At 37.4% G+C, this 14,601-nt stretch overlaps 1 protein-coding gene across 1 annotated transcript in view; it reads left to right on the plus strand.

The window, feature by feature from the left end:
- ACBD3 (acyl-CoA binding domain containing 3) overlaps positions 1–13,931 on the plus strand; it is a 41,280-nt gene extending 27,349 nt beyond the window's left edge. Inside the window, exons 4-8 of the mRNA XM_074262612.1 lie at positions 534–692; positions 2,287–2,461; positions 7,356–7,542; positions 8,583–8,867; positions 11,458–13,931. Of these exons, the coding sequence (XP_074118713.1) occupies positions 534–692; positions 2,287–2,461; positions 7,356–7,542; positions 8,583–8,867; positions 11,458–11,663 (1,012 nt within the window). The 3' untranslated portion in view covers positions 11,664–13,931. The remainder of the gene's footprint in view (positions 1–533; positions 693–2,286; positions 2,462–7,355; positions 7,543–8,582; positions 8,868–11,457) is intronic.
- The last annotated feature ends 670 nt before the right edge of the window (positions 13,932–14,601 follow it).

Raw genomic sequence — 14,601 nt, forward strand, 5'->3', positions numbered from 1 at the left:
TTTTTGATTTTTATTTATTTATTTATTTATTTTTGATACAAACTCAGCAGAACACTGCTGGATCAAAAGGTATGCAGTTCAATATCACTTTATGCATAATTCCAAATTGCTTTCCAGAATGACTGGATCATTTCACAATTCACCAACAATGCATAAACTTTTTCTTTATTAAATCTAACACCTGTCTCACAAGGCTATTGTGAGGGTCAAATTGAGATATGTAAAGTTCTTTGCAAACCTAGAAGCACTAATTGAATGCTGAAATGATTATGATGGTGGTTATTGTCTTATCAGTTGAATTGTTGACTATAGTAATACCTGAAGCTAAATGTCTTCTCTTACTAGTTTTTCTATTCTTATGTTTAAATTTACTAGAAACATACTGCCTAATACTACAATAGCTGTACAAAACTACCTTCAAAATTATAGAACCTGAAATCTCAGTTGTCTCTCTTTAAAAAAAAAAAAAAAAGGAGGGGGGGAGTTTCATTTTAATATGCTCATTCCATTTTTTTTTTTTTTAACCCTTCTAGAAAGGAAGAAGAAGAGCAAAGACGTCGGGAAAAGGAAGAAAAAGAACGTTTGCAAAGGGAGGAAGAAAAACGTATTCAAGAAGAATCTGAAAGGTTGAAAAGGGAAGCAGAGGAAAGGAGGCGAATAGAGGAGGAGAAATTGCGGCTGGAACAGCAGAAGTAAGCCTCCTCCCTGAAAATGGGTTACCAAGTCAGTCGTCGGAGCCTTGCTCTTCATCCTGTGCTTTGGAGCAGTGCGATTCTTATAGCTTGTTGGCAATTTGTACCAGTGATAACTTAATAATCAAAAAAGAGCCTCCCCCTTCAAGGCTTGGCCTTGAGAGGGGTATAGTGACCACTGTCTCTGGACATGGGTGGGATTTTTCCTCCCTTATCTCTGACCCTTCTGGACACTTTGATTCAGCATTGAGTAAATGCCTGCCTTATGCAGTAAACTTGGCTGATTGCTGGGAGAAATAGAAAGATGCTGGAGATCCCGTCCTAGAGTCATAAGGTTGGCTTTCAAAGAAGCCATTTTGCAGATAAAGTTGCCAAGGCTGACAGAGGTAATGTGCCTTGCCCAAGGTCACATAGGCAAGAACTAACAGCTGGGATTCCAGTCTTAGCTTTTCTGTCAGCTGTTCTGCTCCCTATAGCCCAGTCTTCAAGTACTGGGAAATGTAATGGGGAGAGATAAGGCTTTGACGGATGTTTTCCTTGGTATTATAAGAAAACTGAGTACTTGGAGATCAGAGGACCAGGGGAAATCCTGTTTGTGACTGTCATTCCTTTCTGCCCTTACCTGAGGGAAGTAGGGGATGCTGATGCTATCTCCCAAGCACCTGTGGCTGCCTTGGGGGTCCCAGGGCCTTGTGGCTTGTGGGTATTGGGGACTTGATCACGTAGCTCTCTATTAATGAAACCTTCTAGATCCCTGTTTGCCTAATGGTGGGAAGAGCCAGTATTTTGTTTGGAATCCAAATCCTCTTTGTTAATTTCCTGTTTTTGTGACCTGGGCAAATCACTTTCTGTGTCTCAATCTCCTCATCTAAGACAGAAGGGAGTTGGACTAGATGGCCTGTGACATTTCTAAGATGGGAGATAATTTTACCTTTTTTCATAAAAAGTTTTACATGAAATAAAGTGAGATCTTTTTAAGGTAGACCTAAAAATTCTATGGAACCCCCAAATTTCACTGATTTCACTTGATAATTCTAACCATGATTATCTAATAAGGAATCATTCTGCTTTCTGTGTTATATAAGTACACACAAAAGGCAACATATGGTGAGTGGATAGAGAGTTGGCCTTGGAGGCATGAAGGCTAGAGGTCAAGCCTGGCCTCTGGCCAAGCCTGGCCTCTGGCCCAGCCTGGCTGGGTGATCCAGGGTAAGTCATTTCACTTCTTGGTTCCCCAGGCAACTCTCAAAGTCTGTCAAAGACTGCCAGTGTCAGAGCAGGACACAGTCTCTAGTGATAGAGGGAGTTCTTCACCAAGAGCTCCTCAAACCATGAAAATTGCAGTCCCTTTTGAAAAAAGAAAGAAATTTCCCAAGACATATTTTTTGAAAAGTTAGCTGAAATTTGATAGAAACAGTGTTTATTATAACTGAAGGTTCAGTGCCTTATTTCTTTTCGTTCAAAGGCACATGTTAATGAACATAACTGGCCTAGTCATTTCAAAGGGTTTGGAAAATTTAAAATATAATAATGGCTTGCCTTTCATAGTAAACAGTCCTTTGTAGTCAGCCTGGTCTATTTTTAACATTTTTAGGCAACAGATAATGGCAGCACTAAACTCCCAGACTGCTGTGCAGTTCCAGCAGTACGCGGCCCAGCAGTATCCAGGGAACTATGAGCAGCAGCAGATTCTCATTCGTCAGCTGCAAGAGCAGCATTATCAGCAGTACATGCAGCAGTTGTATCAAGTCCAGCTTTCGCAGCAACAGGTATGATAGACTCAGAATGCAGTGTTAGGGAAGGTACTCAGTTTGATTGAAATGGAGATTCTTTTTAGCACTTGGTAGCTGAGAGACCCCATGCTGCAGTAAGAGAATTTCTTCACTTCGAATCAGGAGAGACCTGAGTTCCTCTCCAGCCTCTGGTTCTCTTACTAGTTCTGTGAGCTTAACCTCAGAGTCTTTGTTTCCTTGTTTGTAAAAGGGAGATAATCCCTAGAGTATGGTACATCTTTTATTGTTGAAAGGAATATATGAGATCATCTCTGGAAAGCATCATAGAAGTGTCCATTATAACTTTAATGACAAGAGAGGTAGGTAGAGAGGGTGGAGACTCCTTATATAGCCAGAAGGTGTGACTCTTTGTCCCTGACTCTCTTTGGTGCCCTGGGCAGCTCTCTCAAGACTCTTGAGTTGCAGAGAAGGTACTGATCTACCATAGGGAACTTTTCTCACCAGGAGCTCACTTACCAGTGAATTTATGGGGCTAGGCCCTGTCTTTAGAGCAATATTAGTGAACTTAAAAGTGTGATCCAAGGTAAAAGAGCTTTAGTTTTGCCTTGAGGAAAAAAAGATCCATTTTGGTTAGATTGTAGATGTGATTTCATGAACAGTTACAAAACAAATTCTACTTGAGGCAGCATGTTTTGATAGTTTTTAAAAATGAGTGTAGACTAATAGCAGAGTGCTTCCAGAAGCTGGGAAACTTGGAAAAAATGACAGTGTATACAGTGTATACCGAAGTAAAATATAGGCCAGCAAATTTTGTTGTCTGAAGCACCAGAGTATGGATAAGCTTTTGGATCTCCCCTAGACCAGAGAACCCCCAGGAGCTGGACGAACCAGAATTTCCCTGCCAGTCAAGGCAACCTACGTGATAAGGTGGAAAAAATGTCACAGGGCAGGAGTGAGAGGATCTGGCTTCGCTGTTTATTCCCTGTCTATTTTTAGACCAATCATTGAATAACTATTTAACATTTATATAGTACTTTAAAATTTATAGAGCTTGGTAAACATTATTTCATTTAATCCTCAAAACAACCTTATGAGGTAGGTATTATTATTCCAATTTTACAGATGAGGATGTTGAAGCTGATAAAGGGTAAATGACTTACCAGGAGTCACCCAGCTCTTTGGTGTCTAAGGGAGGATCTGAATCAAGGCCCCCTACCTATCCATTCTGCCAGGCTGCCTCTGGTTTTCACCTGGGGCTTCCTTTTTTAAGTGAGGAAGCTAAGTTGGAATCTGTGTTATAAGAATAAAAAAAAAAAAAAAATAGAAAAAGGGGCAGCTAGGTGGCGGAGTGGATAGAGCACCAGCCTTGAATTCAGGAGGACTTGAGTTCGAATCTGCTCTCAGACCCGTAACACTTCTAGCTGTGTGACCCTGGGCAAGTCACTTAACCCTAGCCTCAGGAAAAAAAAAAAAGAACAAGAACTCTTGCAAATATAGAATCCTTTGATCCTGCATCTCCTTCAAAGTTACAGTGCTGACTTGGACTGAAAGCAGAAATTGTTTTTCCCTCTACGTGGCTGTAAGTGTGAATGATACTGCCAGGGGGTCCTGACTTGACCTTGATGTGGGCTGGGAGGCCCCTCTGACTTGCTAGTTGTGGTTAGATCATGAGGCAGAACTCCTGGAACATTCTGCGTCCCAGTGTAGTGTATCCTCAGAGTAGTTCTATCCTTATAGGGCAAGCACCAGACTAGGAGCCCAGCCTGAGGTAACATACTGGTTCTGTCAGAATCTCTAGGAACTTAAGCATGCTTCAAATGCTTCAGTTTCACAGTCTCCCAGACAGTGTTAATAGAACTCTCCCTTTCCTCATACTTAGCAAGATTAGAGGGATAAAGTAAAACCTCAGCCCTGGGGGGTCTTTGTAATAAGGAGATTGCTCTTGGTTCTTAAGAAGGCTACATGTAGGATCAGATTCTTGACAGCTCCCACCAACCCTGAGAGGCATTATCTTACAATCTTTTCATTTACAGGCTATTTTTATTTATTTAGTTGTGACAGAGCACTTATGAGCAAAAAATCTGAGTGAAGTAAGACAAGCTATATTTCTCCCATTTTTAAAATTACATAAAAGTAACTCCATAGAAATAAGTTTCCAAAGTAAACTAATGTATAACTTATTTTTTAGAACACAGAATTTGTGAATTCTTTATTTCCATTATATTTAAAAATCATCACCAAGAATATAGAGGACAGCATGAAGTAAATTAGCATGTTGAGTCATTATAAAATCATATGCTGTATCAGAAACATAGTTTTGTTTATGACTCACATCTTTGATATCTGTGAAAAGCCACATCCACAAGTTTCTCTTGAAAAGTGGTGGGTGCAAAATGAAAATTCATTCCAGTTCCAAATTATATTTTTGGACTATTATGCAAACAGTCAGTCCTACTATGACATCATATATGTGTTCCCCAAAACCACTTGGCTGTGTGCAACATCATGCAATAAAAGCCACAGGGCTTGTGAGAGAAATAGGATTTGCGATATAAATATTTGGTCAGTGACACATATAAAAAAGATAGGAACCTAATAATCTAATAATATATGTTTAATGGTGAAGAAATGCATCAATACTACAATAGTGACTGCATCTATAGCCCTTGACCCAGGCTACTTAAGCAACTTGGACAGGACTCTTTAACTCCATGCCTTAGGGCCAAAACTTGGCAGAAAGAGAAGGGTTGTGTACCAACTCTTTTCTGTCTACAGTTCCTGTTGTGTCAGAAGATATACATAAATAGGGAATTTTAACTTGAAAAAGACCTGAAATTTCCATTTGATAATGGATATTATTTGAATAGGTTACAGTTTGTAGTAATTGTTAAGTTGATAGTCTTTTTGCATTCTCACTTTTTATTGTGGGGGAAATTTTATAAAAGCAAATTCAAAATTTGCAGTATGCTCCGTTCATCCATTAATACATTAGTTGCACTGGAACAAATTTACATTTTCAAACAAGTGTTATAGCTGAAATGACTGTATATGTTTATATGCACACTTTAATGGCTATATGAGAAAAATATTTCATGAGCAGTTTTCTTTCATTTATCATTTCCATCCTTTCTCTGTGTTTTTATGTCTGTGTCTGTGTTGCTTTACATACATTATCTCATTTGATCCTCTCAACATTTGTGTGAGGTAGGTGTTGGTGATTATCATCTCCATTTTACAGTTGAGGAAAATTGGCTTTGTTCAGATATAGATTAAATTAAATTGACCTCCAAGAGTCCTTTCAAATTTCTGTGACTCACTAAAAAGTGTCAGAAACAGTCATTTCCTTCCTGTTGCTCTTTAATTTTAAGTTGCATGATCCTTCCATTATTTTATGCTGCAAAAAATTAAAAAAAAATTACAGCTCATGCTGGTATACATTTTTGTAAATAGTTTCTCAATTTAATGAGTGTAAAGGCATGCTGAATGTATGGGGAAAAAAAAAACACCACAGAATCTTGGAGGATAATGCTATGGGATGTATTAGAAAACACTGGTAAACTCCTGGTAAGTCATTTGAAGAAAGTCACTTACCTGAGCTTCAGTTTCCTTATATGGGAAATGAGAGGTAGGATATGTACAAAAATATTTGTAATAGCTCTTTTTTTTTTTGGTGGCAAAAAGTTGGAAATTGATAGTGTCCATCATTAGGGGATTGACTGAAGAAATTATGGCCTGTGAGTGTAGTATAATACTATTATACTGTAAGAAGGGATGAAGAGGACAACAGTAAAGTCTAATCGTGATCATCAACCATGGTTCTAGAGGACTCCTGATGAAATCTACCCTGTACCTCCAGTTAGAGATGTGATAGACTCAGTGCAGATTGAAACCTTTTTTTTTGTTTTGGCCAATGAGAAAATTTGTTTTGCTTGACTGTGCATATTTGTAATAGGAATTTTATTTATCTTACTTCTCCAATGAAGGAGGATAAGGGGGAAGAGAGAAGAGTCAGATCTTTGTGAAAATAAAATTTAAATTTAAAAAAATAAAATGAGGGGTTAGAGTAGATCTCTGAAATTCTTTTCCTTATGAAACTGAATTCAAAAGCTATTGTTCATCTGTTTCCCCTTTTATTTCTGACTCTGAAAATAGTATACAGTCTGTAAATAGTATATAGTGTAATGTTTAGGGCATTGACATGGAGTCAGGAAGGCTTGTGTTCAAATCCTGCCTTAAACCCTCACTAGCTTCATGACTGGATAAATCGCTTCAGCTCTTTATATGTTTTATTTGATTGAGAGGATTGGATTTGGTAGCTTCCACGGTTTCCTCAATCTCTAAATCTATGATTAGTATTCCATGAATACTAAACTTTCCTAATACTTTCAGTTGGGATTTTAAGTGATCCTTTTCTCTAAAAATGAAACAAATTATTTCAAGAACTGGCACTTTTTTTTTTTTAATGTCCCTTATTCATTAAATGGTGGCAGTTTTCATTAATATGGAATAATATAGTCATCATCAACAGCAACAAAACTTTAGTTTGAAAAAATTTCCCAACATGTAGTTGATAACATTGTTTTATGTGCTTTTGGGGGGGCATGGAACTAGCATTCTTTTCAAGCTTAACATAGTAATAATTACTTACTTTGGTTAGATAGAATTTTGCTGCCTGGGGAAAAAAAAAAAAGACATTTTGAAGAAATAAAAATCCATTCCCCAAGTGTGCAGTTGCTAGTAGGCTCAAGCAGCTCACTTCAGTAAGATATATTATATAGTCTCTGCTAACTACTTTGATTCAGGTGATTTCAAAACACATAGCTATTTCAAGTTTTTCCACATTTTTCCCTTTTTACTGAAAGGACAACATCATATCCTAAAATAGTCATTCATCACATTCAGTACATTTTATGTTTTTATTGAATTGTAGGCAGCATTACAGAAACAGCAAGAAGCAGCAACAACTGGAGCATCTTTGCCTGCAGCATCAAAGGTGAATGCAGCCACACCTGGTGAAATGCTCTCAGTCAATGGACAGGCCAAACCTCACCCAGAAAACTCTGCAAAAGAACTGGAACCAGAAATTTCAGAAGAAGTCCTAGAGAATGGACCAAAAGGTATTATTAGAATTTGTATATATTTGTCTTTCTATTGAAGACTGTAAAAATGAGAAACCTCAGGGGGGTGAATTGAGCACAATTGAATATTTTTTCGTGAGAGCATTAACAATTGTCAATCAAGCAGCATTTTTTGCATTTATGGACTAAATATACTACATCTTGTAGAACTAGTTCTAGATTTTTGAAATAAATTAGCGAGTATTAATCTTTTGTATATACTCTTGATCCTGTTACTTATTCAGGAGATTTAAAGGTAAAAATATAATACTATGTGGTAGACATCTCCTAGGCCTGTATCTGTCTTGAATGATGGCACCAGCAGGAATGAGAGTAGCAGTTATAATTCAAAGAACTAAACCATACTTTGTGGCTTCGTCTGGAACATTTCATAGAAAGTAGCATCAGAAGGAACCTTAGAGATGGAGCCATCAGTATTTTCAGAAGGGAAATTTTGGGTAAAATTTCTATAATTAAATGTAAAAAGCCTATCTAGCATTCCAGGACATATTTCTGCTTCTTAGTATCCATTATTCTCCCATTCACGTCAGTCTCTAAGAAGTTTGTTAGGTTTCTTCTGAGATTTGTTTGTTTTACCTTCTTGAAGTGTTTCTGGAACTTGTAGAGAAAGATTTCTTTTCTTGCTGTGTTAAAGTGCTCCTTCATTTATTTATGAGACTTTATGAATTACTGTGGAAACATTGCTGAAGCCCATTTTACAAGTCAAGTATAAAAATAGTTGTAAATAAGGTTATGAATTGTATTTGACGAGGAAGAATTGATGAGAATTGAGATATTGCATAATTTCTCTTATATCCTCATAATATTGAGGTACTATCATGTATGTTGGGCCTGCAAAAGACAATTGCATGGGGTTGTTTGCTTTGTTTGTAAATCCAGAGAAATAGCCCCTGAACCTTATCACTAGGTTGGTATACCAGGAATATCAAAGTAATATTACATAAATGATGTTTAATATATGTTGTCATTTAAATACAGATGGTAGGCTTGTTTAACTTTTTGAGTCCTCTTGTTGCTAGAATCTGTTCCTGTAATAGCTGCACCTTCCATGTGGACGAGACCTCAGATTAAAGACTTTAAAGAAAAGATTCGACAGGATGCAGATTCAGTGATCACAGTCGGCAGAGGAGAAGTAGTCACTGTTCGAGTACCTACCCATGAGGAAGGCTCTTACCTCTTCTGGGAGTTTGCAACAGACAATTATGACATTGGGTTTGGGGTATTTTTTGAATGGACAGAGTCTCCCAATACTAACGTCAGTGTGCATGTCAGTGAATCCAGTGATGATGACGAAGAAGATGAAGGTAGAGCAGCTTTTTCATAACCATACTTAAAAAATAAAAGTCTACACATGTTATAAAATTCTTTGGTAGAAATGACAGAAAGAGACAAGGCGTTAGGGATAGGTGTTGACTGGCAGAGGCTGGTGGAGGGTTTGGGTGGGGATGGTGTCCCAGGTATGAGGAGGTTCTGAGCAGAGATGGGGGTGGGGGGGGTGTCATGCACCACAGGAGTGAAAATGGCCACTCCTGTTTGGGAGAGGGGCAGTGTGAGAAAGGATCAAAAAGCTAGAGTGAAGGCTCTTGTGGCACACCTAGAAGGCCGATTATTACTTAGGCATTGGGGAACTGTTGAAGGTTTTTATGCATGAGAGTGACGTTGTCCAAAGTGTGTGCTTGTCAGGCTAATGTGGCACCAGCGTGAAGGGTGGTAGACAACAGGGAGTAAGGGTGAGCCTGTGCCGAACTTAAAAGGGTTGTATTTAAGATATTTGCCACAGAACCCTAGGATTTGCTTTTGAAGGGGACCCTTAGAAATTATCCTAGGCCAGTCTCCCTGTTTCTACAGAGGAGTAAAATGCCTGGCTTGGAGTCATATGGGTCTTAAATAACAATTGGGATTAAAATTTAGGTCCTCTCAGCTAGGTGGAGCAGTGGATAGAGTACCAGCCTTGAAGTCAGGAGGATCTGAGTTCAGATCTGATCTCAGACACTTAACACTTTCTAGCTGTGTGACCCTGGGCAAGTCACTTAACCCCAATTGCCAGGGGTGGGGTGGGGGGGGTGGAATTAGGTCCCTTGAGTCTTAAGTCCAGTGCTAGTCACATTACCCCATGCTGGCTCTCTTTTTACTGTACATCATTTGCCCTATGCACAATCATAAAGTCCTTTGCAAAAAAACTACCCCTTACAATAACAGCTCAGTAACTTGTTGATGAAATTGTCCATGTCATGGTAGTGGATTTTCACTCCTCATAATCTGGGCACATGCATACATACACATACACCTATATACACACATACATACATTTAATGTTCGGACTAGCTTTCTGGAGGTTCTCCAGAAGGGTCTTGGTCTCAGCAAGACATGAAAATGGACAAGAATAGAGTCCAAAATCTTTGTTGTCTCTTACACAGTCTGTGTCTGTCAGAGTCTGACTTTGTCTCTAGTTTAAATACCTATTACAATTACATCATTACAATATACTGAGTATAAGCCAATCTAGAGTGATTATATTCTTATGTCATACTAGATAATGTGAACTAGAAAACCATTATCTCATCAATTCCACTGAGTAACACCTTGTTCCAAGTATCTTCTTTCAAGTGTACTTCTCCAAAGTTCCACCCTCTAAACATACATACAAAAGGACAAAAAAAATCACCAAATCCCTTTCCTCCATGATATACGTTTAAAGAATAGAAATTGGCTTTAACACAAGAGCTTTTCAAACAGGCTTGAAAGATAGGGTGAGTTGTGGTTAAGAGGTGATGCTTTAAAAAAAAAAAAAAAAATACATTTAAGGCCAGAGGGACCATTCTCCTGTATTACTTTGTACTTTCTGAACAGGGTTTTTTTTGGTTTTGTTTTTAACTGATTTAAAGATCTTTTTCTTACCTAGTATGATGGTACATAATGACCCTCATTTGTCAGTCTGTCTCTTATATACAGGAACATAGAAAATTTCTTATCTGCAAATGAGCCCATTTTAAGGTTGTTTTGTTTCCTGCAGTAAAGCAAATTTGATGTTTTTTGGACGTATCAGTTTAAAAATCTGTTTTATATTGGTACTATAGAAAACGATTGCCCTGTAATTTCAGGTTCCTTTATTCTTCTAGGAAATATACATTAATAGATGCTGGGAGTATTTTTAGGAATCAATTAGTCTAACTCTCTTGCCTGCAAGCTGAGGGGCCCAGGTTTACTACTGATCGATATAGTAGCCTTTACCTGTTCCATGTCTTACCTGGGCCTGTTTATCCCTCCTTAGGCAACCTGATGATTCCCCTTTCCCCATCATTTTAATAGTGTTTAACATTTATTTAGCACTTAAAAGGTGTACACAACTTGTTACAAATATGATTTTATATTCTCAACAATCCCAGGAGGCAGGAAACTGAGGCACAGAGAGATTGTGACTTTGTCCAGTTCTCAAGCTAGCTAAGTCTCTATGCCAAGATTTGAATTGTCCAGCAGTGTCATGGTGCCACCTGTGTTCATGGCTCAAAAATCTAATTGGAATAGTTTCCCCTGACGTTAGATCTGCAACCTGCCGGTCTCCTTCCTCTCTCCCTCCTCTCTCCCTCCTCTCTCCCTCCTTTGATCAAGGGGGAAACTGAGACCCAAACAACCAAAGTGCTTTTTCCCAGGATTGCTAACCTTGGTGCTTTTATTTTCTTTTATTTAAGGAGATTAGACTAGGATAAAGAGGTAAGAAGAAGCATAAAAACACAGAAGCTGTACTAATGCTGCCATGTTCCACAGTTCTTTAATGGAATGAGGGAAATCATAAACATTCTGAGAATCCACAGTAGTTGAATTATTTGAAGTAGTATGATTTTCTTAAACTGGTGATGATTTTTCTATCTTCATTTTTTTTTTTTTTTTTAACAGAAAACAGTGAAGAAAAAGCCAAAAGAAAGTCCAACAAACCTCAGCTAGATGAAATTGTACCGGTATATCGACGAGACTGTCATGAGGAAGTATATGCTGGCAGCCATCAGTACCCAGGGAAAGGAGTGTATCTCCTTAAATTCGACAATTCATATTCTTTATGGAGATCAAAAGTAGTCTACTACAGAGTCTATTATACTAGATAAAGGTGGTGTTACAATATTATTTGAGGCTTGGGCTGGGCAGAAGATGGCCTTTTATTTGGGAAGCTCTTCTAACATTACAGAGCATTAGTGTCAGTGTTTACCCCATTTGGTTTTGGTCTGACAGTCTGTGAACTCTTGAGAGTCAAGATTACCCTCTCTGCTCCCCCAAAACTCCTTTTCATTATTATAAGAATTCTTTGGTGTTGAAAAGGTATCTCCAGACTCATCCAGCACTTAAGGGTTAACCAAGAGAGTCACTGATGGATGGTGCTTAAGCTAAATTAAGTGAGTTACTTATATTAAATCCCTCAAACCCTACTAAGTGAAATGCCCCAGGGTGAACCCTCTTTAGTTGATGGTTAGTAGACTGTTGACTGCTCCATGTGCTTTGTGATTGCTAACAATTTGAATTGCCTTTTAATTTGAAGTCCCTCTGTTAATGGACTATAGTTATGTTTTGAAACATCCTGGTTTTTTGGTACAATTAAAAATTCAAATTGTTATCTAAAGCAATTTTTAAGATGAGTTGTCTCACTTTGGTTGTGTTCTGATAGCCCCAAATGACAAAACTTAGATAGATAGACTTTATTTTTGATTAGTCCAAGGTAATATAAAGGATTCTCTGGAAGAACTGGATGCTTGAATTTGTTAAAACTAGGATGATGAATGAGCTGTATATATAGTACCAACATAAGTAGTACTAGTAAGTAAAATGTCTTCTCAGCTGACCAGCCTCCCATTTGTCTCAGATTGACTACCGTAGCAAAACGAAGTTAATAAATTACTGGCTTGATTGGCTTTTTATGTCAAATATCAAACCTAGTCTTCTACCCAATTCAGTAACCTTGCTTTGTGTTTTATAAATGCAAATTGGCACCTGGGGCATTAAAATAATTTAAATCACTTTAGTATAATTCAGTGTGTGGGGATTCATGTTGCACTGATAAATCACTGCCACTCCATTTTCTCATTTGGTATCACTTGTGCACTAATCCTGTGTAATTTTACTTTAGAATTAAGTACTATAGAAAGTTGAAATGGCCCATCACATATCTAAATTTTAAAGTCTTCTGCCTTTAATCTTCATTGTCTTGTCATGGATAATGTTGGAGCATCTTGTGGATCTGTTCATTCAGTTCAAACAAATATGGATTTGTCTGGCCCCTATTTGTGAAAATTAATTGGCCAGTATAGGGAGCCTTGGAGGAATGTAATATAGACAGATGTTAATATACATTTAACATTGTTAATGTATGTTATTAAAATATATGGATTTTTTAAAAATCACAAATCACTTCTTGAAGAAGGATTTCCACACAGTTCACCACCTAATGGGGACACTTGAGTTTTGTGTGTTGGGTTTGTTTTTTTTCAATTCTTGGTTTTGTGCGTGTGTGTGTATATGTGTGTGTATGTGTGTGTGTGTGTGTGTGTGTGTGTGTGTGTGTGTGTATGTGTGACACACACACACCTATATATTTCTAACTTTTTTTTTTCTCTCATTCACAGACTGGGTTTTTTTTCTCCTTTGTAGCTGCACAGTGCTTAATTTGGGGGTTTTATATTTGGTTCAGAAATGTAGTACCAGCTTATGGCTATCAGTGCTGTTACACCCAGAACATTTTTAAGGCAGTCTGCTCTCTTGTACATACAGAATGTAAAACTGTTGGGTTAGACAGTTCCTTGCTTTTTTTTTTTTTTTTTTTTAATGAGAAAGAAATCTGTATTAAAAAATGTAAAATAAACATTTAAAAAAAGCAGACATTAATATATTTCTTCTAGGATATGGTTACAGATTTTGATCTTGTCCACATTGAGGTTATTTCACTCATAGAAGGTATTGTTCTTGGGATGGCAACAGTTCATGAAGTGTTCTAAGCGAATTTTTTTGGTTCTAAACTTTTTTTTATTTCCTTTGGCTGTTGATTAGAACAGTAAAAATACAATTTCAGAAATACTTTAAAATAATATATTTAATCAATTAAAATACATTTACTTCTAACTGCTTGACTTTTTTTTTTTTTTAATATATGGTTGTTTTTTAAAGTATTAGTACTGTATTTCCCTATTCAGGTATGACAAAAAGAAATGTAATAAAGGGCCTTTTCTGTTTTTAAGAAGGCCTACCTAGTTTTTTAAAAAGAACAACACACAAAAATAACCTCTTTTCTGACCAACTTCTCCTCTTTCTGCTGTAAATTATGCTTGTGTGTTCAAATGGATTTTTTTCAAACTTATTGATTAAAAGCACTGCCTTTGTTTATTCAATATCTTGTTCTAAAACAATTTTTTCTTCCCTCACAATTGTGTGCACATATTGTTACTTGAGACATATGAAGAATATTCTGAAATAGAACATGAAGTGGGGCAGCCAGCCGTCTGATTCTGAAAGTTGATGTTTGAGAAACAGTGGGGTCACACCTTATTGGTGTGATCTGGAATGCCAGGAATTGACCTATTTAAAATTGGCCTCACTTGCTTCTAGTGGTTGCAGAGTAAACTTTTTTTTTTTTTTTTTTTAAAGAGATTCTTGGATATCTTAACCTACTCCCATTTGTTACATGGAGTTTTAGCAAAATAAAATGATTAGGTTGGCACCATGCAGCCAGCACAGGGACTAGTGGAGACCATTGGTTTGACATTTATAGAGGACTTGATGGTGGCTGCTGTTTTATAGACAAACAATTCTTTTGTCTTGGAACCTAAGAAAAAGCTTATTAAGAATTATTTGTAATGCAATAGTAAACATACCTATTGTGCCAACCTCTTACCTGTATATAAGAGTGACACCATTGTTAGAACCAGGCACTCAGTGGAGTCTCAGAGGATTGGAAGTTAGTTACTTCAGGAAGTTACTTCAGAAGAACTTGATCATCAAAGAGATATGAGCTACTTAAGAATTGGAATTGAGTAGGGAGGAGAGAGAGCTTATCTATCA

This window comes from Sminthopsis crassicaudata, chromosome 4, assembly GCF_048593235.1.
Source record: "Sminthopsis crassicaudata isolate SCR6 chromosome 4, ASM4859323v1, whole genome shotgun sequence".
In the NCBI taxonomy this organism is placed as follows: Eukaryota; Metazoa; Chordata; class Mammalia; order Dasyuromorphia; family Dasyuridae; genus Sminthopsis; species Sminthopsis crassicaudata.